At 45.9% G+C, this 23,401-nt stretch overlaps 1 protein-coding gene across 1 annotated transcript in view; it reads left to right on the top strand.

The window, feature by feature from the left end:
* The window catches only part of LOC146833841 (uncharacterized), a 750,859-nt gene that overhangs the window by 283,027 nt on the left and 444,431 nt on the right, over positions 1 to 23,401 (top strand). The window contains exon 21 of the mRNA XM_085599920.1: positions 12,866 to 13,585. Within this exon, the coding sequence (XP_085456046.1) occupies positions 12,866 to 13,585 (720 nt within the window). The remainder of the gene's footprint in view (positions 1 to 12,865; positions 13,586 to 23,401) is intronic.

Here is a 23,401-nt window from a genome sequence, read left to right as displayed (position 1 = left end):
ATCAGTGAGAAGTGCGCTATTAAAGCGCCACCGGGAGGGTTTAGGATGCGGTGGGAGTAGGTCAAAATCCGTTACAATGGGAGCGTGGTCCGAGATGACAATAGGTTCAATGGAAGAAGACAATACATTCTGAGATAAAGATTTAGAGAGAAAAATATAGTCAAGGCGAGAAAAAGATGAGTGGGGAGAAGAAAAGAAAGAATAGTCCAACGTGTCAGGGTGTGCAAGACGCCAAGAGTCAATAAGGTGTGATTGTGAAATGGTATTAAGAAATTGTTTGTGAGGCTTGTGTGGTGTGAAACGGACTGTGGATTTACGGTCAAGGAACGGGTCAACAATCTGGTTGCAATCACCACCAAAAATAAATGATACATCCTTATATTGGATACATTTCTTTGTAATTAAAGGCCAAAAAGAACAATCTGCTTGTACAGGTCCATAGACATTGAAAACAGTTAAAGGAATAGAGTTCAGTAGTAATTTGGCTAATATCCAACGACCTTCAGAGTCCGTCTCCTGAGACAGAACCGTACATTTAAGCCTTTTGTGACAAAGGATAGCGACTCCATTCTTTTTGTTGACAGAGGGTGAAAATAAAACTGTACCCACCCAACTTCTTTTTAACTTAAGAGATTCAACATCATTAAGGTGGGTTTCTTGCAAGAGAACTATATCTGGGTTATAGGAAGCTAAATGGGAAAGAACTCTCTGCCGCTTAATAGGATTGATGAAACCTTTTACATTCCAGGTAACAACTTTGAATTAACAAATAACATAGAATCAAATAGGACAGAAAAAGTGAAAAAGAGGGGGCATGCGCAAAAGACAAGCCGAAAAAGAGAAAAATCTGAAGAATATCGATAAAGTAGGTTGAAAAAGAGAAGTGAGGGGTAAAGAGAAATGAAGGAGAACCGGAACTGATCAACCAGTAAAGGGGAGAGAAAAGGAAAAAGGAAACAGGAAAAGAAAGAGATTACAAGGAGAGACAGCACATATCCCAAAGGGATGACTGAAGTAAACATACCTGAGGGGAGTACGAAATAGGACAACGGGGAAATGGCGACACTCAACGAGACAGATCCCCCAAGACGGGAGACCAGGCCGGGTCGCACCGGGACAAAGAACATAACCGAAGAGCCAGGTGGAGAGGAAGTCGGTCCATCTAGATAAATAAATAAAGAATGAGTAACATTTGAGAACATGAAGACATACTATGACGATCAAAGGGTGAAAATTCAAGAGCGACACATAAAAGAAAGAACTGAGGAAGCGAAGAACAGAGAAGTCAAAAAGGATTGTTGAAGGACAAAAACTAGACACAAGTATTAAACAAAGGATAGAATGAGTTTGAAGTTAGATACAGGGGAATAAGAAAAGTGTGTTTTACAATCTAATACGAAGAGACTAATAATGGAAACAAAGATAGGGACAAATGGATGACCTGTAAGGGAAGCAAAAGTTAGACATATTCAAATAATCTGTAGGCATAAAAAACAGTTAAACAATCAGCCACAGGAAGAGGAAGAGGTCTCCATAGCAGAATTAGAACGAATATGAATGAAGTTTTTGAGTTCAGCAGGATCTTGGAAGGTCCATGTCTGATTTTGGTGCGTAACTTTGAAAGTGCATGGGTGGAACAAACCATATCTAGCACCAAGAGACCTCAAAGGAGCTCGTAGAGATAAAAATTCCTTCCGACGAGAGGCAGTAGCGTTTGAAACATCTTGAGAAAGATACACTCTCTGACCCAACCAGGAGACCTGACGCTTGGCCCTGGACGCTGAGAGAACAGAGAGAAGATCTGTGAACTTCAAAAAAAGAATAATGACTCCCCTTGGCTTGGTTGATGTGGATGAGCGAGGACCAAGTCTATGGGCTCTGAATATTAAGAGAAGTGGTGGACGGCATATCCAAAAGCTTCGAAAGAAAGGAGGAGAAAAAGAGCACAGGGTTGTCCCCCTCCAAAGATTCCGGCAAACCATAAATACGAAGGTTGTTCCTCCTATTTCTGTTTTCCAATTCCTCCGTATGCTGTTGAAGCACCAAAACAGATTTTTCCAAAGAGGAGACCCGCTGGGATGTAGGTTGGAGATCCGAAATCTGTTGCTCCACAGATGTCACTCTGTTATCTATGGACGACCATTTCTCTTCAAGAAACTGCATCTTACTGTTGGTCTCCTCCACAAACGGCCGAAGAGCACGAATTTCCTCTAAAAGCATCTCCATGGAAATAGGGGATGGCGGCTTCTCTGATGAGGAGGAATCTTGTTTGAGACGCTTAGAAGATGTTGACGGAGGCGAAGATTTGTTTAAAGGCGGCTGTGCTGAGGAGGAACGAGGGAGAGCTACTCCCGCCATTGGCGTTGCTTTGGGAGGAGAGTCCACTGTTGAATGAGGTAAAGACGTTACCACAGGAGAGCTCCGCGAAGGAATAAAGACAAATTTTGGGTTGCGTAACTTGCCCATAGAAAGCCAATCACAAATAACCATGCAGCAAGCAAGAGGACGACTATAAAGGAAGACCAGAATGTGAAGGCATCCACTCACATATAATGCGACAGCAATAACCATAGGAGAGCCTGGGGAGTGATTAAAGAAACATTCCAAGAACAGTCCAGGATAACCACATAGGGGCAAGCAAGTGCAGGTCTATACAAAAATGAAGAGCGCAAAAACAGTGTCCAACCACTCCATGGACGCTCCCGTCAGAGGCAATGGTGAACGTAACCAAAAGGGAGGCAAAAACATAGTATGAAAACCACCGTTGGAGGATTACCTCATTCCAGTAATATGAAGCAGCACAAGCAATAAGGCAGTCATAGGGCAAGACAGTGTCCAGTGTCCAAAAAGAGGATAAATCAGCATTCAGGCATCAAAGAACACCAAAAAAGGGCTATGTGGGGCAAATGCAGGCAAGCCGGCAATAAGCACGAGCATCACGCTTCAAACAAAATGGCGGCCGCTCTCTGAGGAGAGAACGATCGCGGCAAAAAAAGAGGCAGTCCGGCCCTAAAAATGAGTCAAAAAGCGCTCACCAGAAGCGCGCTACATTCCCACGGCAGAAACCGATGTCCGCAGTGCTTGTAATCCTCTTCGGAAGGGAACCGGCATGAAAGAAAAGCTCCGGTGCGCCGGAGGTCCAGCGTCAGGCGGCCATCTTGATCGGCGTCGTGACCACGCCTCCGTGTCATTCATATTTTAATTACACCACCTAAGCATAGGGCCATCTTCAGCCATTGGCTAAATTCACTGCGAGTGAAGGCTCTTTCACAAGGAGAATATTCTTTTTTTTGTTATGAAACTAGGTGTGGTCACAAGCAATTAATAAATGCCATCACAGCATATAGGTACAACTATACATATTTTTTAACAAATCAATCAAAAGTTGAATAAGAACACGGGGCAGCATAGAGGGTTAGGCACATGGGAGATAGCACAGTCTAAAATCAGTGCGAAAACACAGCTGCCCATATCTTTTTAAGACTCCTTCCCCCTTAGTACTTTTAAGCCTTAGGATGGCAGCCTCGGTTTCATATATTTGTCAGAGAAGTGTCCACCACTCACGTGCTGTAGGGGGCATCTGACTAATTCATTCCGGCTGTACACAAGCGGGTAACTGCAATGGAGATAATTACAGAGACTCCGGGCCAGCCTCGGGTTTGAAATCCCTACATAATATTCCTTATAGAGAGCTGGACATCTAGTGAGAGGTGCTAGGATAACAGCAGGGCAATCTCAAACCTGTAGCTATTGAAATGCGCACAGCTGGTCATCATATGGATAACATCTGCAGCATGCCGCCACACGTCGGGCACCTGCTCTGGTTAATGTTAATGTTAGTCCACTTATCAATCTTCTCTGATGTGTAGTACAACATTCCAAGGGTTTTCAGCCCTGGGCCTTCCCCCTAATTAGTTCCAAAGACTACAGCTCCCAGAGTGCACCATGTTCTTAAATGCAAGCCTACCACTTGATGCACAGTGCTGTGTCAACATCAGGCGATTTGGCATCCCACCCAGTGGCAGAGGCCAGTATGTTCATCACGTCTCCGCGTGGCTTTGACGGGGCTCGTGAACGCTCCCAGGCAATGCCACTGACCTTCTGGATGATTGCCAAGAAGTGAGCTGGAATGCTGCACAGAGGTGCGCAGGGTTCAAATGTGATAATGCAGTTTCACTGCTGACGAGGAGGGAAGTAAAGAACAGAGCCAGACTGGGAGAAACCACTGTTTACTAGGTGAGGTGTGGAGTGCTGGTGAAACCCCAGTGTCACCACATTATAATAGCTATAGTGCCGTTTAAAAAGTAACATTATACATGTGGCTCTGGGAGCGTCCTTGCAGACTGACGGGAAAGTCTTTATTACTGTTGGCAATGTTTGTGTCCCCTGCCCCTGCTTGCTCCACAGGCACACCCCTGCGATTGGCACCCTTGCATGTTTTCTCACCATCGCCTGCTCTCTTCTCTTGCTTCACTGTTGAAAAAAACTCGAACTACCACATTTTCTACAAACAAACTGTAAAATCATTCTCTATCTCTAGATTTTCTCTTCAAAAACTTGACATTTTCGCATGTTTATGCTCATGGTTCATGTTAATTCCCATAACACAAGTATTTTCTCTATTGCACGCAGCATCGCATTCCAACGGTCTATTTGTTTGTCGTGATTTATGACTTCAGGCTGCAAGGTTGACCGATCTTCGCAGACGGATTTAAAACTCCCCAGTCCTGTGCTGTGAATGGGCGGGGGAGGGGGCATGTTTTCGTTTCTACTCCCTTTCACTAATCCCCCAGTTGTGCTAGCTGCAGAAGAGACTATAAATAGTTCACTCCCATGAGTGATACCGCAAGTCAGTAACTCTTTATGTTACACATTACTATTTTATTTCATTTTCATAGAAGAAAAGCTTATTGCAATCCTAGAGGGAGAACTACTATGTCTTTCAACTTTTACTATTAGCAATCTCTGTACTGCACTTCTCCTATGCTAACAAAGGTGCTGTGTCATATTTGACTCCTATGTTCTTTTTGGGTCATTGTGACTCAGAGTGATGCCTTCCTGCACCCACCTGGGTGTCTTTGTGTTCTGTTGACTCTCGTTCCTTGTAAATGCAACAGTACCTATTGGTTTCTTCCATGAATCTTCTGCTAATTCTCCTAGTTGCACGAGTTTGTTCAGCAGAATTTATAAAGCTGCATGTCATCTGATGCCAGTTTACAGGCAGTATCTTAGTGCTGCAGCTGTGTCTCTGTTTCCAGTGGTAATTCCCCATTCTTAGTCCTCTAGGCAGTACTGCACCTGCATCTCTGTTCCCTGTGGTAATTCCTCATTCTTAGTCCTCCAGTTAGTGCTGCACCAGCATCTCGGTTCCCAGTGGTAATTCCTCATTCTTAGTCCTCTAGCAAGTGCTGCTAACTGCTTCTCTAGTTCCAGTGGTAATTCCTCATGCTTAGTCCTCTAGCCAGTGCTACTAGCTGCTTCTCTGGTTCTAGTGGTGATTTCTTATTCTGAGTCCTCTAGATAGTGCTGCTAGCTCCTTTCTTTGTTCCGTCAGTAATTCCTCATTCTAAGTCCTCTACACAGTGCTGCTTCCTGCTTCTCTGGTTTGAGTGGTAATTCCTCATTTTAAGACCTCTAAGCAGTGCTGCTGTCTCTCTGTTCATGCATGCTCTACTCTCCAAAACAAAACATATAGGTACAAAATATTATCATTTACAACGCCTGTAGCTCTAACTCTTAAAAATGTAAGGCTTATTGCAATGCAAATGCTTGTTTTTATTACTGTCATCATACAGTTTTCTTTGCTCTAATAAAGGTAACTACAGTAGGTTGTTGTCTGAGCAGAATTGTCCCAGTGCAACTGTGTGTGGTGCTGCCTACCTTTTCTTCATATCTGCAGCCAAACATGGCAGACCTTTTGATTATATATACACTCTGCATGTATTGTTCTTCTCTGGCCTGAGAAAGACTTATCACTCTACCTTCAGTTCCTCGTCTTTTTATTTGTTTACAAAAGACCCACTGGTTTCCACTGTGAAGTCAGCTTCATGTCTCTGACTTCCATTTCACAAGTCTGAGACAAGACAATGATGCTTGACCCAAAACGTCTTAATCACTATGGATTGTTTTGGGGAAAATTCCATCCCATTGTTTCTAGCTCACCTTGGACATTAAAGTGGTGAAGGAACAACGTGCAAATCATTCTTGATACCGCCCAGAAGGGCCAGGACAGATGAACTGTTTAGGCCACATACCAACTACACATCAACCTATGCAATTCATGTTTCAGTCTTATTATTCCTAACTAGTGAGGTTCCGCTGGAGCTCCCAGGCACAGTGAGTCATGCCAACAATTGTTCCGAGCCCTCCTGTTTAGAATCACTCACTTAGATGACATGAAAGTTACGTGTGACAATCCATGAGCCTCTTAATGCTTAACCACTGCAAATTGCTCTGGATGGCATTCCATGGTGGAATTGTTTGTGCCATCTGTACCATTACAGAATTTGGCCAACTGTATGCAAACCATACTAGTAAGACCCAAAGGAGTGGTCTAGTCTACACTGATAGACCATTAGCCCTCAGCAAATGAACACCAGCTGCTGAGAAGCATTTTGTAATTCTCAATCTCATAGATGAGGTGCAACCAAAAGATGTAAAAATGACTAGTTTATAGACATATGCTATGTTGAGACGGGAGTGTCCACTCCATGGTCTATAGATGTTCCCCTCCAATGAGTTCCCAAATACATATATATCTAGTATCCTGACTATTATTTTGGCCCTGGTGTCACACTAATCTAAGGGTGTGCGAAGAGGACTAGGCGAGCCCACGGCTCTGTAAGATCCTGGACCTGCCCAGAGACCTGGAGGACCACAGCAAACATGCACTCACTGTGAGCAGAGGACTGAAGTCCCTTTTATAAATGTAGAACATTCAGCGGTGATGACAGGATGCCTTGTTTTGAATGATTGATGGTGTGAAAAGACCTTTATGCCTGTGTCACCGGGAGTGAGTCTACCAGCCTAGCTTTTGTAACGTTCAGGTGTTATGTATATGCCCATAACATTGCGCTGGCACTTTGCATTTATGTTGATTGTGTATGCAATGCATGTACAGTGATAGGGCAATGTGTGTGAATGAGCCTGAGTACTGAGTCCCGTGGGTCAATGTTTGGATAACTTTACTGGCATAGAGTAAGATAAAGAATGAGGATATCTATTCCAGACAAGCGATGTGTATTGCCTGCCTTCGTGTGACAGGGGCATAGAGATCCAGACACTGAAGTGAGAAGGATGAAGACAGTGCTACTTTTAGAAATTCCAGGAATGGCTTTTGTTAGCAAGGGTCTGCTGATTAGTCTTCCTTAGTACTACCATTTGGTTAACGTACAGGAAGGACAGGGACTGCATTTTCTGTTGTGCAAGGTGAAGAAGACGCTAGGTTAGGTCTGCAACGTTTGTTAATTCCTGACTACTTTTTCAATTGGGCCGATCACACCCGGGTTCAGAAACCTCAAACTTCATTGTGCCTGTGTTGTGGGTGCTAAAGTTTTGAGACAGGCCCAGTGCTACTTGCTGGGGCTGATCACTGATTGAAGCGGAGGGACCTGGCTCCTCCCCCTACCTTCCCTCACTTCCGGGGCTGACTCCTCTTAATCAGGGGCTTGACAGAACGCGCGCTAGTAGTAGCAGCGCGTACCTGCATGATTGCCAGCTCTGGGGAAAGCACTGTTGTTTTAAATACTTGGGAATATTTGTGAAATTCGTTCTGCTTTTTAACTTGGGGAATTTCTTTTTAAACTGGGGGAAAACGGACAGTTTGAACCTACCTGCACTTTGCTTTTTGCACAGCTGGTCCCCGGTCCACCACAGCTGATCGCTGATTGAAGTGGAGGGACCTGGCTCCTCCCCCTACCTTCCCTCAATTCTGGGGCTGATCCTCTTAACTAGGATGCCGGACCGGACGCGCAGAGGATGCACGCAGCGGGCGCGCAGAAGGCGCTCCTAAGGCAAGCCCGTCTGCGTCTGGTCGGGGCCAGGGGCCATAATCCCCGCCCCCCGCCCTTCTCAGTGGATGCAGTATGAGACAGAAGAATTACGCAGCCTAGCAGGCCCGATAAGGGAAATATGTAAACACTCCATCTAATCTGCTAGCGATCCTCTCAAATTTTCCCACTGCAGACTCCATTTGACAATAGATCCTCACTCCCATCCTACTAAACCTAGGAAATATAAAATGTTCCTATTCAACTGCAGATCACTGCCCAAACATACAGCAGAAATCTCCATCTTTCTCGAAGAAGAAATGCCTGAGGTACTGTTTCTCACTGAAACATGGCTTACTCCTAGCTCCGACCCTGACCTTGTTCAGGCTCTCCCCTGTGGCTATTCCATACAGAGGTCGGACCGACCCACAGGTAAAGGGGCAGGATAGCTATTATCTATAAACATAGTTTGACCTGCCGGATGACTGGCAGCCCTGTGCCAGACTGTGAGAACGCTGTCTTTTCTATTGAATTCTCCCCAGCTCTCACTTTCTCTGGTATATTAATATATCGGCCCCCGGGTCCCTCAGTGGAATTTTACAACTCTCTACCAGACCTGGCAGGAAACCTGGCCAGCACATCGGCCAATTTCACTCTATTGGGGGACTTCAACCTCCACTTTGATGACCCTCTACAGATGTCGGCAACTGAACTTACAGAGGATCTAGCAGCCTTTCAACTCACACACAAAGTGAGCCCACCCACATAAGGGGGTATCTATTAAAGCCCATCTTTTCAAATTCGGAGGTCCTAAAAGGAGAGAATCCTATCCCTGTCCCATGGTCAGATCACTTCCTTATACCTTTTACCTGGGCACCGCCCCATATGGTCCCACACACGATACCCATTTACTCTAAAGTACGTCCCTGGTCCACACTTTAAATTGAACACTGGGCCACATTATTAGAAGAAACGAGACCGTGTCTTCTTTAGATGCTGTTACAGCCATTGAGAACTTGAAGAACTGGCTTCAAAAGTCACTAGATGCGCTCATTCCTGCAAAAAGGACTCAAGCTAAAATAGGAAGTGTTAGAAATGGCGATTTCTGGTTGGCTGAGGCTTGCGCCAAAGCCAGGCAAAAACCACCACTCTAGTCAGGGCTGGGGAGTTACACGCCAAAGATAACCCCTGCTCACCCCCTTGGTAGCTTGGCACGAGCAGTCAGGCTTATCCCGGAGGTAATGTGTAAAGCGTTTGCGCGCGCACCCAGCCGCAACACCCAAGGCCCACCACAAAAGAAACTCCACACAAGGTATTATATAAAAATAGCCTTTGTATTATACCAAACACATTAGATAAAAACACACACTTTACAATGTGCCAACAGGCACGGGCAGAATTTACAAGGGATAATATGTACAGGGGACAGGGCCACATGGACCACTGTCAGGAATTAGCACTTTTAGAACTTAGCACTTAGAACATAGGATAGAAAATTACTGTAGCACAAAATAACTCATGTAGCACACAACCATTGACTACTGGTAACAGGTGAGTGTCACCTACGCAACCCTAACCACCTTAGGAAAATGTCACGCAGGGAACCAGGACCTCACTAGCCCCACCTGTACTAGGAGAAAACAACCACCTAAGTATCACAATACCTGTAGGGGTCTAAACACATTACACATGATGCATCACAACACATTCAGAGGTGTAGGGAAGGAAAACACATGATGCATAAAAATACATTCAGCTGTGTAAAACAAGGCACATGACGCATTAACACACATTCAGAGGTGCAGGTTAGGAACAATAGCGCAAAACTCACATTAGCCACCACCTGTGGCAGTCCCTAGGCCAACTGGCCTTGTCGGGGCTAGGACGCCCTGTGTCCAGCAGAGTCAGGGCAAGACTGCACAAGCTGCGCAAGCCAAAGCGCAAAGTAGCACTGTGCACAACCTAAACGTTGCAGCTGCCCACTAAGTGCTGGGCAGCTGGAGAAATACCGGGGCACCACTGTGCCATCTCAAAACAAAATACAGCACCGGACCCACCTAGGCTCCAGAAGGAGAATGCCCCCGAAACAGCGTGGGAGCCTTCTAGGCTCTTGGACACAAATATGTCCCAGTCACGTTGGAGCGCGCAGTGCGCTCTGAACACGCACACAATACCCCCTATGTTTGGAGCCTCCCTGGGCTCGTAAGCGAAAACAATGTGGGCCTCGTTGGAGCCTCTCGGGGCTCGGGAACACGTTGGGGCGGCCCGCTGCCTTCCGGGGCCGCCCTACACTCGCACTGCCCCGGTGCCTTGTGCAGGCACGACAGAAATGCCCCCACCGCCGTTGGAGCCCTCTCGGGGCTCAGGAAACAATGCCCCCAAACGGTGAAGAGCCGGGCGAGGCTCTTAACAACAAGGTCCCTGCGCGTTAGAGCGCGGGGGCCGCTCAAGAAGTATGCCGGTCCGGGACCGGCACCCACAGCACACGCCCGGAGTCCCCCAGCCCTACACACTTACCGGGCTGCTCTCCGGGGACTCCAGCGTCGTCTCTGCTGGGGCCGGTAGCCCTCCGGCGGGGGGTGAAGACTTGCTCTCCTTCTTTCGGGGAAGCACCGGCTTCCTTCTCTCTCGCGGCCCGGATCCCAGGAGCGCGGGGTAGGCTCCCGTCCGCATCCTGGTTAGGCCACGCCCCTGTCCCAGTCAGTGCTGCCTGACTTCCTGGGCTTCCCCGGCCGCGGCGGTGATTTTTCCGGCCGTAAGAGGGGTAGGCTCCCTCGCAATCACCACAAAGAAGCGGGGTGGGCACCCGCCAACTAAATAATCAAATAAGCGGGGTGGGCACCCGCCAACGAGCACACAATGCGGGGTGGGCACCCGCTACAATTCTCGGCACCACGAGGGGGGATCCCTACGCCGGGGATTCCCTCGTTTAGGCAAACAGTTCGGTGCGGCCGAGGCGTCACCGAAGCACTCTCTCAGCGCTGGGGTCCAAAGTAAAGCGCTCCTAGCGCTATAAAGCAAATAAAAGCGCTCCCAGGCGCTTAGGGATAAAAACCAGGTCCAGTAACAAAGTCTTCAGTTGCAGGGGGCCAGGACTGGGCCCAGGGGCCAGCTCACAGGGCCCTCCAGCAGGGAGGCAGTCCCCAGTGGCGGTCTCTCCTGGCGCCCAGCAGCAGCAGGCCCCCCTCAAATTAGGATCAGCAAGAGAACCAATTGTAAGGGGACACAGCCCCTTCTTATACTGTAAAACCCTTTGTTCTTGGTTCAGGGTGAGGGGGAAAACCAGTCGCAGCTGGTTGGGGAGCACCCTTGATGTGCTCAGCCCCTCACTCTATTCACTGGCAGGGCTAGGGTCGTCAGTCGTACCACAGGGGGCGGAGCCAGCATTGTGTGTGGAAAGCCCTGCCCTATTCAGGTCCAAGGTGCACTCCTCCCCAGCCATCAGCATGCTAATCTCACACTCACCACTGGGGCAGACCCAACCAGACTCCTGGAGCCAGGCTCACCAGCCAACTCCAGCCAATCACACGCCAGACACATTTTACACTAATATGCCAACTCCTAGAAGTGGCACTTCCGCACATGACATAATCACGCATTATACATCATTGCGAAGCATTCAATCACACGAGTCCGCACATACCAAACTCGAGCCTGCACACCACACGCATCAGGAACTACCAGGGACACATACTTTCCCCATGCATTCCTATGGGAGGGCAGGCCTATCTCACCACATGCACTCAGAGTGCACACGCACTGTACTCTGGGACACAGGGAAAGTGCGCAGAAACCAAAAATCACTACCACTAGGTCACCAATAAAAGCAAAAAGTTCAGGGGTGAACCTGCCAGAAGGGCCAAGTCCAACAGGAAGTAACCGTAAGCCTTAGTATTCTGCCCAACTACGGGGCCAAAGACAAAACTGCAAAAAGCTTGAGAGAGATTGGAGGAAATACTTCTTGATTGACAGGAAACTAAAATATAGAGAAAGCATTAATTCATACAAAGCCGAAATCAAAGTAGCCCAGGCACCCTACTGCAAAAATAAAATCTTATCAGCATCTAACTCCGCCCGTGAGATTTTTGGCAGTGCCAAAACTCTCTCTAGAGTTCCCCCTCCACCAGTTATCCCTGATACCTCAGGTACACGGTATAACAGATTAGCGGAGTTCTTTTCTAATAAAATTGGAACTATTTTTTCCTCATTTCCCCCTATCAAAGACTGTACTTTGCCCCTCCAACCCTGCAGTAATCAGCCCTCTTTCAATGGGACCAGGTTACATAGGAACGGCGAGATGGGCTATACATCATGATAGAGTTGCCACATTACTGCATAGGAAGACAGAGATGCCCGGCCCCCGGGATGTGGGATAAGCTGCCATGTGTAATGCCTATAAGAATTGAACCAGCCGGCCTCCGGGTTGTAGGCGAGCAAGGGTGTATGCCTGTGCTACTGTACGCCACAAAATAAATAAATAAATAAATAAATAAATAAATTAAAAAAAAAAAATCAGCCCTCTTTGGACACAATTCCAGTGATGGAAATGCCTGTGTTAGAAAGCCTCCTGACTCAGGTAAACAATGGATCACCCAAAGATCCTGCCCCTCTAAAGATACTGAGGCAGGTGGCAGGTGTTGTTTCCCCTGTAATCTTAGAATTGATCAACATCTCACTCTCCTCTGGAGTGGTCCCTCCCCCGTGCAAGGAAGCGATGGTAAAGGCACTTTAAAAAAAAGAACAGCCTTGATCCTTCCAACTTGGGAAACTACCACCCTATATCTCTGCTTTCAGGGGTCAGCAAAATTGCTGAAAAATATTTCAACTCGATATTATCCTCATTCCTAGAGACTCACAAACTTCTCCATTCCTCCCAGACAGGTTTCCGCCCCCTCCAGGGAACAGAAACTGCCTTGCTCTCAGTAGTGGAAGAGTCGAGAAAGATAGTGGACTCCGGAGGCACCGCTGTGATCCTTCTCCTTGACCTCAGCGCAGCCTTTGATACTGTAAACCATTGCATCCTGGTCCACAGACTCACAAAACTGGGTGTTACCGAAATCGCTTTGTCATGGTTACAGTTCTTCCTGAGCATCAGATCCTTCCAGGTCTTTGACAATAAGGTGAACTCTAAGCAGATGCCCCTCTGCTGCAGAGTACCTCAGGGATCTCCCCTGAGTCCCACCTTATTTAACGTTTACACTTGCTCCCTTGCAGAGGTGGTCTCACCTTTAGGAGTACACATAGTCACTTATGCAGATGACACGCAACTTGTGATTGGGCTTACCAGAGCCAAAAGCTCCCCTCCCAATCTGCGTCCATGCTTGGAAGAAATTGCCCACTGGATGAACGAGTCCTTCCTGAAACTGAATGGGGAAAAAAGCGAAGTCATGATCCTGGACAATCGTTCTCCCATTGATCTAAATGCAATTTGGCTGACCTCTCTTGGCTTAGCCTTCACACCCAAGACCCAGTTAAAAAGCCTGGGTGTCTGGATCGACCAAGACCTTACATTTAAGATACAAGCACGGAAGACGGCAGCCACGTGCTATGGTATCCTGAAAATGATTCAGAAGGTTCTTCCCCTTCTTCCTTTCCAGGCAAGGAAAATTATGGTCCAAGCCCTTATCCTGTCCTGGCTGGACTACGCAAACGCCCTTTTATTGGGTGCCCCCGCCGCCACCCTTTCCAAACTTCAGACAATTCAAAACTGGGCAGCAAGACTTTTATTAGGCATTCCCAAACATCAGTCAGCCAAACCCACTTTGAGATCACTCCATTGGCTCCCAGTCCAGTAGAGAGTCAATTTCAAAGCCCTATGTATCATCCACAAGTCTCTAGCCGGAACAGGCCTCTCCATTCTTTAAAGCACCATCCAGTCCTACCGGCCCAACAGAAGCCTTCGCTCTATGACTATGAATCTTGTCATCGTCCCTAGGATCTGGAAAGCTAGAAGGGTGTCCGGCAATTCTCTTTTAACACGGCCAGACTCTGGAACTCCCTTCCTCCCCACATGCGTGCAGAAACCAACCACCTAGCCTTTCGCAAATTGTTAAAAAATCTGCTTTTCCCCTAACTGGTGAAACTCCTCTTTACTGCTACTACCAGCGCTGGGATGCCTCCGGGTAGCCATGCGCTATATAAATGTTATTTCAATTCAATTCAATTTGTCTTGGTACAGATCTGGCGGTCTCATGCCCCTTAATTTCAGGATTTCCTTGACATAGAATTTAGAGGAGTACATCACGAGTGTCAGGATGACAGCCCCTATTTTATCAGGATAGGTCAGTGTCCCCCATTGAGCAGAGGCAGGTGATTGCACCAGCTCTCACAGCTTGGTCCCAGATTAGGCTGAAGTGGGCAGTGGGAGACCCACTTTCAGAAGAGATATAACAGGTCGAGCGAAGCTCGACCTAAAAAGTAGATTCCATTCATCTTGGTTGTGACCTACTAGATGACATCATGGTATTCGAAGCCTATTCAGATATGTTGCGCAGCTACCACAGAACAGTATCGTGAGTACTGCATTACTAGTGACAATTTTAAGCAGCTGGTAACCCAGCTTATGTTTTGGAGTTTATTGGGGGCACAGAAATGCTCTCGGTTGTGGAGCATTTATTGGGAACGTACTTAGGGGCACATTATCAAGCACGGCGTTACAATTATCCCCGCTTTAGTGGCAGAAATCTGCAGCTAAAGCGGCGATAATGGGCTTGATAATATGCCCAGGAGAATTCCAATAGAAGCCCATGTTGACACCAGAACATGGGAATTCTCAAGGGCATATTATCAAGCCCATTATCGCCGCTTTAGCGTCAGTTTTCTGCCGCTAAAGCGGCGATAATTGCAATGCCGTTTCTTGATAATATGCCCCTGGATAAGTTAAAACTAATGAGACTTCTTTACGTGTTCTGGCAACCTTGTGGGGAGTTGTGGCCCATGTTGGCTGTGAGGTGACAATAGCCGAGTTGCCAAACGAGGTTTCCAGTGGAACATTTAGAGAATCTCTGATTAGCATCTCAAATAAAGGAATGATTTTTTATTTTTAGCTCAAATACAGCGTGTGCTGTGTTTTCAAAGCTATTTATCATCTTTTATATAAGATTACAGATTTAAAGAGTAACCGGTCGCATTAACACTAGCATGGCTGCTGACTGGAAAGCTGCACGTGGAAGGTCTGCACTCACAGAGAGCAACTGAGGCATTTGAGGAGCTGTGCGCTGATTTCTCATGCGTTTCAACAGCGTTAGTCTTCGTGTTACAACTTGGTGATTGTCAGTGCTTACCTTAGTGTGAGGTAAACCGGCTTCTGCCATTCTGCACGGCTCTGCATCGAAGAATAGCTTCTGAAGATCCACTGTCTCTTGTTTATTTATTAAAGAAGACAGCGGCATCTACTGGTCAGGATGGGCATTTTTTTAATTAAGAGAAGTGCCAACAGTGATTGGCACGCTGACAAATGTGGTTGTGGCAGTTTTTACTACGACTGGCAAAATAAAAGAAGCACTGCAAGTATTTCTTCCACTGATTTGCACACTTCAGTGAAGATCTTTAGTTTGCCATTTTCAGCAGCCTGCACACTTACAACCTCAGTGCAAGTTTCTGGTACAGACAGTTTTACATTATACTGAACTGCTGAATGAATACTTTCGTTTTCAGTTTCTTACAGCGGTTTGCACTGTTCATTTGAAAGTGCCTAAATCCAAGGACAGGCGAGTTCTGCAGCAGAGACGAAAAGCGGGCGCTGCACTGGAATATAAAGCGCGGCGCCCGTGGAGAGAAAAGTTATGCTTATGGCATCCGGTGAAGTGGGCGCCATGCTAATGATAAAAAAAAACAAGCCTCGGCGTCGGCTCAACATCCTGTGATTCTGGGCAAACCACTAAATCTCCCCTGCCTACGAAATACTGAATGTGTCCTTGTGTAATGTAACTGGTGACCTTCTGGTCCCGTTTGTGCTATATAAAACAACAAACAAAAAAACAACGCATAACCTGCAATAGCCAGATGGGAGGAGGGAAGGGGGCCATCACTCGCTCTACTGTGTGATGGCCGAACAAAATGCTCTCTGAGTGAAATTGCAGGAAAGAGAGCTAAACAGACAAAGGAGAGGATTTTACAGAAATGCATCATTAAGAAGCCTGCATTTCTGAATGCCGCAGATAGTAACCAATGGCAATCGATGGGTTTGTCGAACGCTATAGAAGAGATATAACAGGTCGATCAAAGCTCGACCTTAAAAGCACCTGGTCGAAATGAATTATACTTTTATATGCGATTGTTTGTTTTATCAGTGTGCGCAAGCACTGTGTGAATTTAGAATGTGCAGACCTGTTGATATCAATTTTACATTTTTACTTAACTCAATATTTTTCTCTTTTTGCAGAAATGATTCTCAATGCCAATGATTTGGAACAAAAAGCTGAAACTGTGACTGCAATGATCTTGATGGAGATAAAACCAACAAATGACAACCATGCTTTTTACTGTTCCTATGCATGTTCTTCCTATAAGTGATGTAAATTACCAAAAGGGAGCCATATTATCTTCCTAACATCAAATGAGTCATCAAAAGTATAAGTTACCCATGTTTATCAGGAATGTTGGTAATTAGCCACATCCGATTCCATGACTTGGCGTGAAAGGAAAGCTGCTCATGTTTATAAAGAAACCCTGAAGCCGACTTATTCCTACTGATTCAGCCTTATTTATTCACCCACAAGAGACACCCACGCAATCATCGGGCGACAATCACTTAGATTTTCATGAAAATTAAACAGTTCATTTTATTTTATGTTGAAAAATCTCGAAGGCTACTTCAATAGGTTAAAGGACATGGCCATAACGCCTCAACTGACTGCAAACAGCTCATCTTCTGTAAACTGTAAAATTCCTTGATGCACAGTCTTAAGTAAAGGTGCAATGATTTTTAAAAAGAATTCTTGAACTAAGTACCAATCTTTAGTGAAGGAAAGATCAGTGTTATTTTTTGTGTCTTCCTTGCCAAGGTTGTTTCAGTGCATGGGTCATAAATAAGCAGCTGCTTGTGGTTCTCTGCGCCAATAAGTGTCACTTATCAACAAGTCACTACATTGGTGATAAAACTAGGTGACGGGTCGGAGAAAAGGGACATAGTATGGTCAACACACACACACATATATATAGCGCTTACTGCTCCTTATGAAACGATCAAGCGCTTTACACCAAACAGCGTGGTGCTGCGGAACCCAAGGTTAGAGGTTAATCGAGAGGTCATTGCTTATTGTTGGCTATTGGTACTCTCTTTGAACCATTCCATGCATTTGCTCCAGTTTGTGGTAGATTAAATTAATAGGAGTGGGGTAAGAAAATTAGTGGCAGCTATTTGTTGACAATACCAAATACCTTGAGACCGCCCTCGCTTTCATGATATTAACTCAGTTAGACTTGAATGGGATCTTTTTTTTATTGTGCTCTGCATTAACTGCTTGCTTTATTATGGTGCTTTCATGTGTAACGTAGCAGAATTGTACATTTGAAATAAACAAAAAAGAAATTTGTTCATTAGTTTTTTTTCAATGAAGAAAGTGTAAAAGGATTCAAAAAAATCTCTTTAGCTTTATCTTACTCCTCCAGGTTCTTTTTCATCTCTGCTTTCTCCTTTTAACGCTGTTTTGCTATCTTTTTCTTCCTCTTCATTTGTCCCTTTTCTTCCTTCCTGTCTCTTGTGGTCATCATGACTAATTACAAATCCTGCTCTCACAAGTGAGTGCGGTGCTAACCAGCTGACACCACCGGCACACATTAAGTACTGATGTACAGATTTCTTTGCAGCAGACAATTCCCTTGCACTCCTTCTTGATTGTGACACATACTGTAACAATTCTTCAGTGTGGTCTAGGCCTCTCTCCTGGCAAGTGCTGTTCAGACAATCACCAAAGACTAGGAAGTGCTCCGGCCCATTTTAGTATCCGTCAATTAACTACTGGAACCCACTCTGGTCGGATGGAACTTTTTACTTGCCCAATAGCGTGGAGGGAAAAAAACACAATTATCAGAAAATGCTGTCCGCCATTTGTCATAATCAAGGACTCGAGACATAATCTCTTGGCTCTTTGGCTTTTATTATCAGCATGAAGATTTGAAGATACAAACTCCTCAATACGAGGCACAACAAGTACATAGGCACTAACACAAAGGCTACTCTACGAAGAATCTGCATACGACTAAAAATAACTAAAAGCACAATTTCTAAAAGCATGAGGTAGAAAACTACCAAGCCAATGTCGATATTAGGGGCACTGGACCATACCATCTCTGTCCCTACTCTGTACTAGATGACATCCCTACTTAGCAATCCCTTGAGACCCTCAATTCCAGAAAAGTTGTCAGAGTGAAACTTCCTAAGAAGTCTTCACTTAGAGAGCTTGATCTATAATTGCCCCCTCTAGCTCCTCGCCTAACTCTCCTCTGCTCTGGGCTGCGCTGTTCTGCCTCCACCCTCGGGGCGCTTTCCCTAATACAGAACCCCAAATCCCAGAACACGCCCTTTTGCGCCTCCTCTTCAGCCGGGTCGTCTTTCAGTACTTTTCCATCGAGCGCTGTCCAGTTCCATCGCCCATCAGCTTGGCCTTGAGTCCCAGACACCGTCCGCACTAGGAGTTACGATTGGCACATTCCAATGCACTCCCATGTCTGGCTTTAACTACATAAGTCAATTCGTGAACAAAGAACTTCTCTACTAACGAGCAACTGTCCTTGCACCTGGGGTGAGATCCTGCAATGCAGACATACTTCACATCTTTTAACTTTGCAATTTACTACAGCCTAAAACCTCTACTGGAATAAATCCTTTTTGGCCTATTGCCCTCGGCTAACATAAGAAAATAACAGGCCTTTCGCCTCAACGATATATGTGAATTCTGGCCACTACTTCGGTTACACAAGCATGTCTAAATCACACTATTGACATTTACGTCTTTCTTTTCATGTATGGTTAAACTAAACAGTCTACAATCACGTATTCTAGGCTACACATTTTAACATCGCCTGGAGTTTATATATACCAAGCTCTTATACATTTCTCTAATACATTCACAATATGCTTATACATAGCTAACACTTCTAAATTAAATCGATACAGCTTACACATCTCTTAATACATTTCGCACACAAAATACCTGAGTACACATCTGATTATATGCGGGTGCCGACTAACAGTGAATATAACGCACCCCTACAATTTTCAACCTTTTAAGCGCTACATCAGTTCCCCCCTTTGATGACATCTGTCATCACACCATTACAATCTTCCTTCTTTAGAACTGATTTAAACGGTACTGGTCATGACTCTGCCATGTCAAACTCCCTCCATTCTCTTAAGACTCTCATATTGCTGATCCTGAAACTTCGCCATCCTTTTCTCATTTGCTCTAAGAGCTCTTTCAACTTTGCTTCCTTGATACCACTTCCACGCTTTCACGCATCCCCACAAACAAATCACAAAAACTACAGCAATGATAATTGGCTTCAACACTGATCCAAGAAATCCTCTTCCCAAATTCGCAAACCATGTTCCCACTCTTCCAAATCCCTGTCCAATCTTTTCCCACACATTCTCCTCCGTCAAATCCATAATTTCCTTGTGAATAGTTGTGATGTTGTCTATGTACTTCCCCAACTCCTTCGTATTGTCTGGAATATATGTGCAGCATTCTTGAACCTTCAATAATTTACAGACCCCACCCTCCTTGGCTAATAACACGTCTAACGCAAGGCGAGTCTGCATAACCATATTCCGTATCGACAACATCTGTCCCGTCACCAACAACAAAGACCTCGCCGTATTCATAGACAGCTCATCAACTACAGTCGCCAACCTTCTAATCTTCACGTCATTCAACACCACACCCATACTAGGTATCATTGCTCCATATAAATCACCAATCACTGCACCTGCCTTTACAGTCCTACGTCTCCTAGAATGTTGTCTCGTCTCTAACAACTCCAAATCCTCTGTGTGATAAATCTTCGGGAATATGATGGCCAAATAACATATGCCATACCAATTTGCAGGCAATCTGACATAAGCATTCTTCCCACATACATAATACACTGTCGGAATCACTTCTACTGGACCTTGCATAAAGTCCTTAACAGAAGCCTCCATAGTGAAAGTCTGAGAGCAAGTGCTATGTCCTACTGCAACCTTCTCCGTGGCTGATTGAGGCCGTCCAATACACAAATTCCCTTTCTGCACTTCATCTAATGCTATTGGTCCATAGCTTCCCTTGGACTTGTGAGATTTCTCCTCCTCAGTCCAATCTACTGGACTATCTCCGGTGTCTCGTGTCTGGGTCAACTTTCTATATCTGTCCTCTACCTGATCAATGAATTTCTTCTCCGTCTCGGACAATGCACATGTCAGGTTATGCCTGTGAGCATGCGCAGTATCCAACTTCACAGTAGGTCTAAAATACTTCAGGAGTCTGTCCTCTTTCTTATAATAATCGTACTTATTCAAATGCTTGATTGCTGGAACTTCAGGAAGTACTGTATCAAAATTTGAAAAGAAATACTCGAACTGCCTCCTGTCGTAAAATAAACTAAGCAATAAACTACAAGAAATCCCATACGTCAATGGGAGATGATGATACTTGATACCTTCATCTACTGAAGCAGGCAACTGCATACACACATAACAATCCTTCACATCCATCGCATCAACATACTCGTACAACTTCGCATAAGCATTGAGTTTAAAATCACCCTTCGACAAATCCATATGGAGTCTACGATCCTCCCTTAACTTTGATGTTCTCTGATCTCTGATACTGACACCTCTCTGTCCTGGGGTAATAGGTGTAGGTGCTCCCTGAACCCCCCCCTCCTGCCTGTGAGCCACCATGTATGAACTTATCACTACTGCAAATATAGTGGCTATCACAACTCCTACCAATGTGCCTATTATCAATCTAGCCCTACGATGTGTGTTTGCAGGATCTGCCATCTTCGGAATATTCTCAATGTTCAATACAGTCTCTGGAATGGTCAGTCTCTTTCTCATCAATGTCTCTTTTGCGAACTTTTGGCAAACCTCCCTAACTTTTCTTCGTTCTACAACGGAAAGTCCCTAATTTTAATCTTCTTCCGCTCGGGCCTAGGTTTTCTTCCTTCTCCTGCTTTACAACACTCTTGAATCAGTCCAAAATAACTGCTGGTCCCAACAGTTCCAGGACCCCCTGCAATATTTCAAGCTCAAGAATGGTCAGTTCTTGTGGAGCTGGCACAACTGTGAACGTCGGGAAATCCAAAGTGTCCAAGATCATACCACGAATGAGGCTTAGAAATGGTGGATTCGGGATGTTGATGGTCAGGATTCCATCGATCTCCAATCCCGGAATTCTCAACAACACTTCTACTCTCGGAAACGGAGCACTGCTGACCAATGTCATTGACCTCAATCTTCCCGTGCTCGGTAAACTTGGCATCAGTCACTGGATATGCCCACTCTGGTGAAGCGTACTTCTGGCTTGGCACTCGAGTTCTCTTTGACCTCCTCAGAGTACCTTGAGGATGCTCCTCGTCACTCGATTCTGCTTCTGGCTCCTCTGAAACTGGTGCAAGATCGATGCCCGGTGCTAACCTGAGGTTTACCCGTTTCTGTCTTGCGGGCCAAACCCTTTCTGCTTCTGTGGCACCTCCGGTCTTCCCCTCGACACCCTGTGCACTGATCTCCTCTTCCTCGGCAGAACTCGATTCAGTACTGCCCACTACACCTCTTATTTCTCCACCTGTTTCTGGGTCAGTGCTTCTCTCACGTTCTTCTTCGACTTGCTTCAGTGCACCACCAGCTGCTTCAACAACCCTCACAGCTTGACTTACCCTCTCAGATGGCTCTGCCACCTCAGCTGGGTTTTCGTTCTGGAGAGGGGCTGTATTTTCCAAGGGTGCTGGAACTCTACGGGTATGGGAAGCATGCACCCAGTTCGGTAAACCTCCACACTTGACTGCTGTGTTCGTGATGAGGATCACTTGAAACGGGCCTCGCCACCTAGCATCCAGGCAACTCTTCCTCACGTGCTTTCGGACTAGGACCCAATCTCCTGGGCATAAGTCGTGGCACAGGTCACTCGCAGCTGGAACCGTTGCTGTCTGCACCTGCTGAGACACAGAACGGACCACGTCAGCAAGGCCTTTACAATAGTTCAGGATCATATCATCAGTGATATTTATCAGAGCAGTGGCAGGTATTGCAGGCAAACGCATCGCTCTTCCCATGAGGATTTCATGGGGTGACAATCCAGTCCTTCTATCAGGCACAGTTCGGAGGCTCATGAGGACCAAAGGTAATGCGTTAGGCCATTTCAGGGACGTCGACGAACACACTTTTGCCATCCGAGCCTTCAGAGTTCCATTCACCTGCTCCACTATCCCTGAAGCTTCTGGTCTATAGCTACAATGTAACCTCTGATCTATATTTAAGGCAGCACAAAGCAACTTCATGACTTCACTGTGGAAATGAGTTCCTCTGTCCGATTCAAAGGATGTCGGGAACCCGTACCTTGGAATGAGTTCTCTCAATAATAGTTTTGCTACCGTAAGTGTGTCACATCTGCGTGTAGGGTATGCCTCCACCCACCTGGAAAAGACACATACTATCACTAATATGTACCTCAACCCATTACACTTCGGCATTTCAACGAAATCCAGCTGCATCCTATTGAAAGGTCCACCTGACCTCCCTATGTGACTCAATGTCACAGCTGTCCTCTTTCCTACATTCATCTGTTGACAAGTGACACACCTCTGGCACACGGTTTCGGCCACTGCCCGAAACTTCGGGTTGTACCAAGTCTGACGAAACACTCTCATCATTGCGTCTCTACCAAGATGTACAGCACCATGTATCAACCTCGCCATGGGATTCAATAAACATTCCGGCAACACCGCACGTCCATCATTCAAACCCATATATCCACATCTCCCTTCTCACATCCAGCTCGTATCCAGCTGTCTCGTTCCTGCAGCTGGTTCAATTCCTCCCATGAGTCTGCCATCGCTAACATCTGATCATACACGGTTTTCTCCTCGGTTTCCTCAATATGATTCTCCGTGTAATTACATCCCTGCTCTGCACAAAACCGGGCTACTTCGTCGGCATAATTGTTACCCAATGAAACAAAATCATTTCCCTTCGTGTGTGCAGCACATTTAACAACAGCAATTTCATCAGGACCTTGCAATGCTTCAAGCAATTTCCACACATAGTCACTATTTCTAATGGGTGAACCTGAAGACGTCATAAACCCTCTCTGGGACCATAGTTGTCCGAAGTCATGAACCACACCAAACCCATATTGGCTGTCCGTGTAAATCGTTACACGGATCTTATCAGCTGCCACACAGGCACGAGTCAAAGCAATAAGCTCAGCCAC

This window comes from Triturus cristatus, chromosome 4_2 (genome assembly GCF_964204655.1).
Source record: "Triturus cristatus chromosome 4_2, aTriCri1.1, whole genome shotgun sequence".
In the NCBI taxonomy this organism is placed as follows: Eukaryota; Metazoa; Chordata; class Amphibia; order Caudata; family Salamandridae; genus Triturus; species Triturus cristatus.
This window is presented reverse-complemented; position numbering and strand designations above follow the sequence as displayed.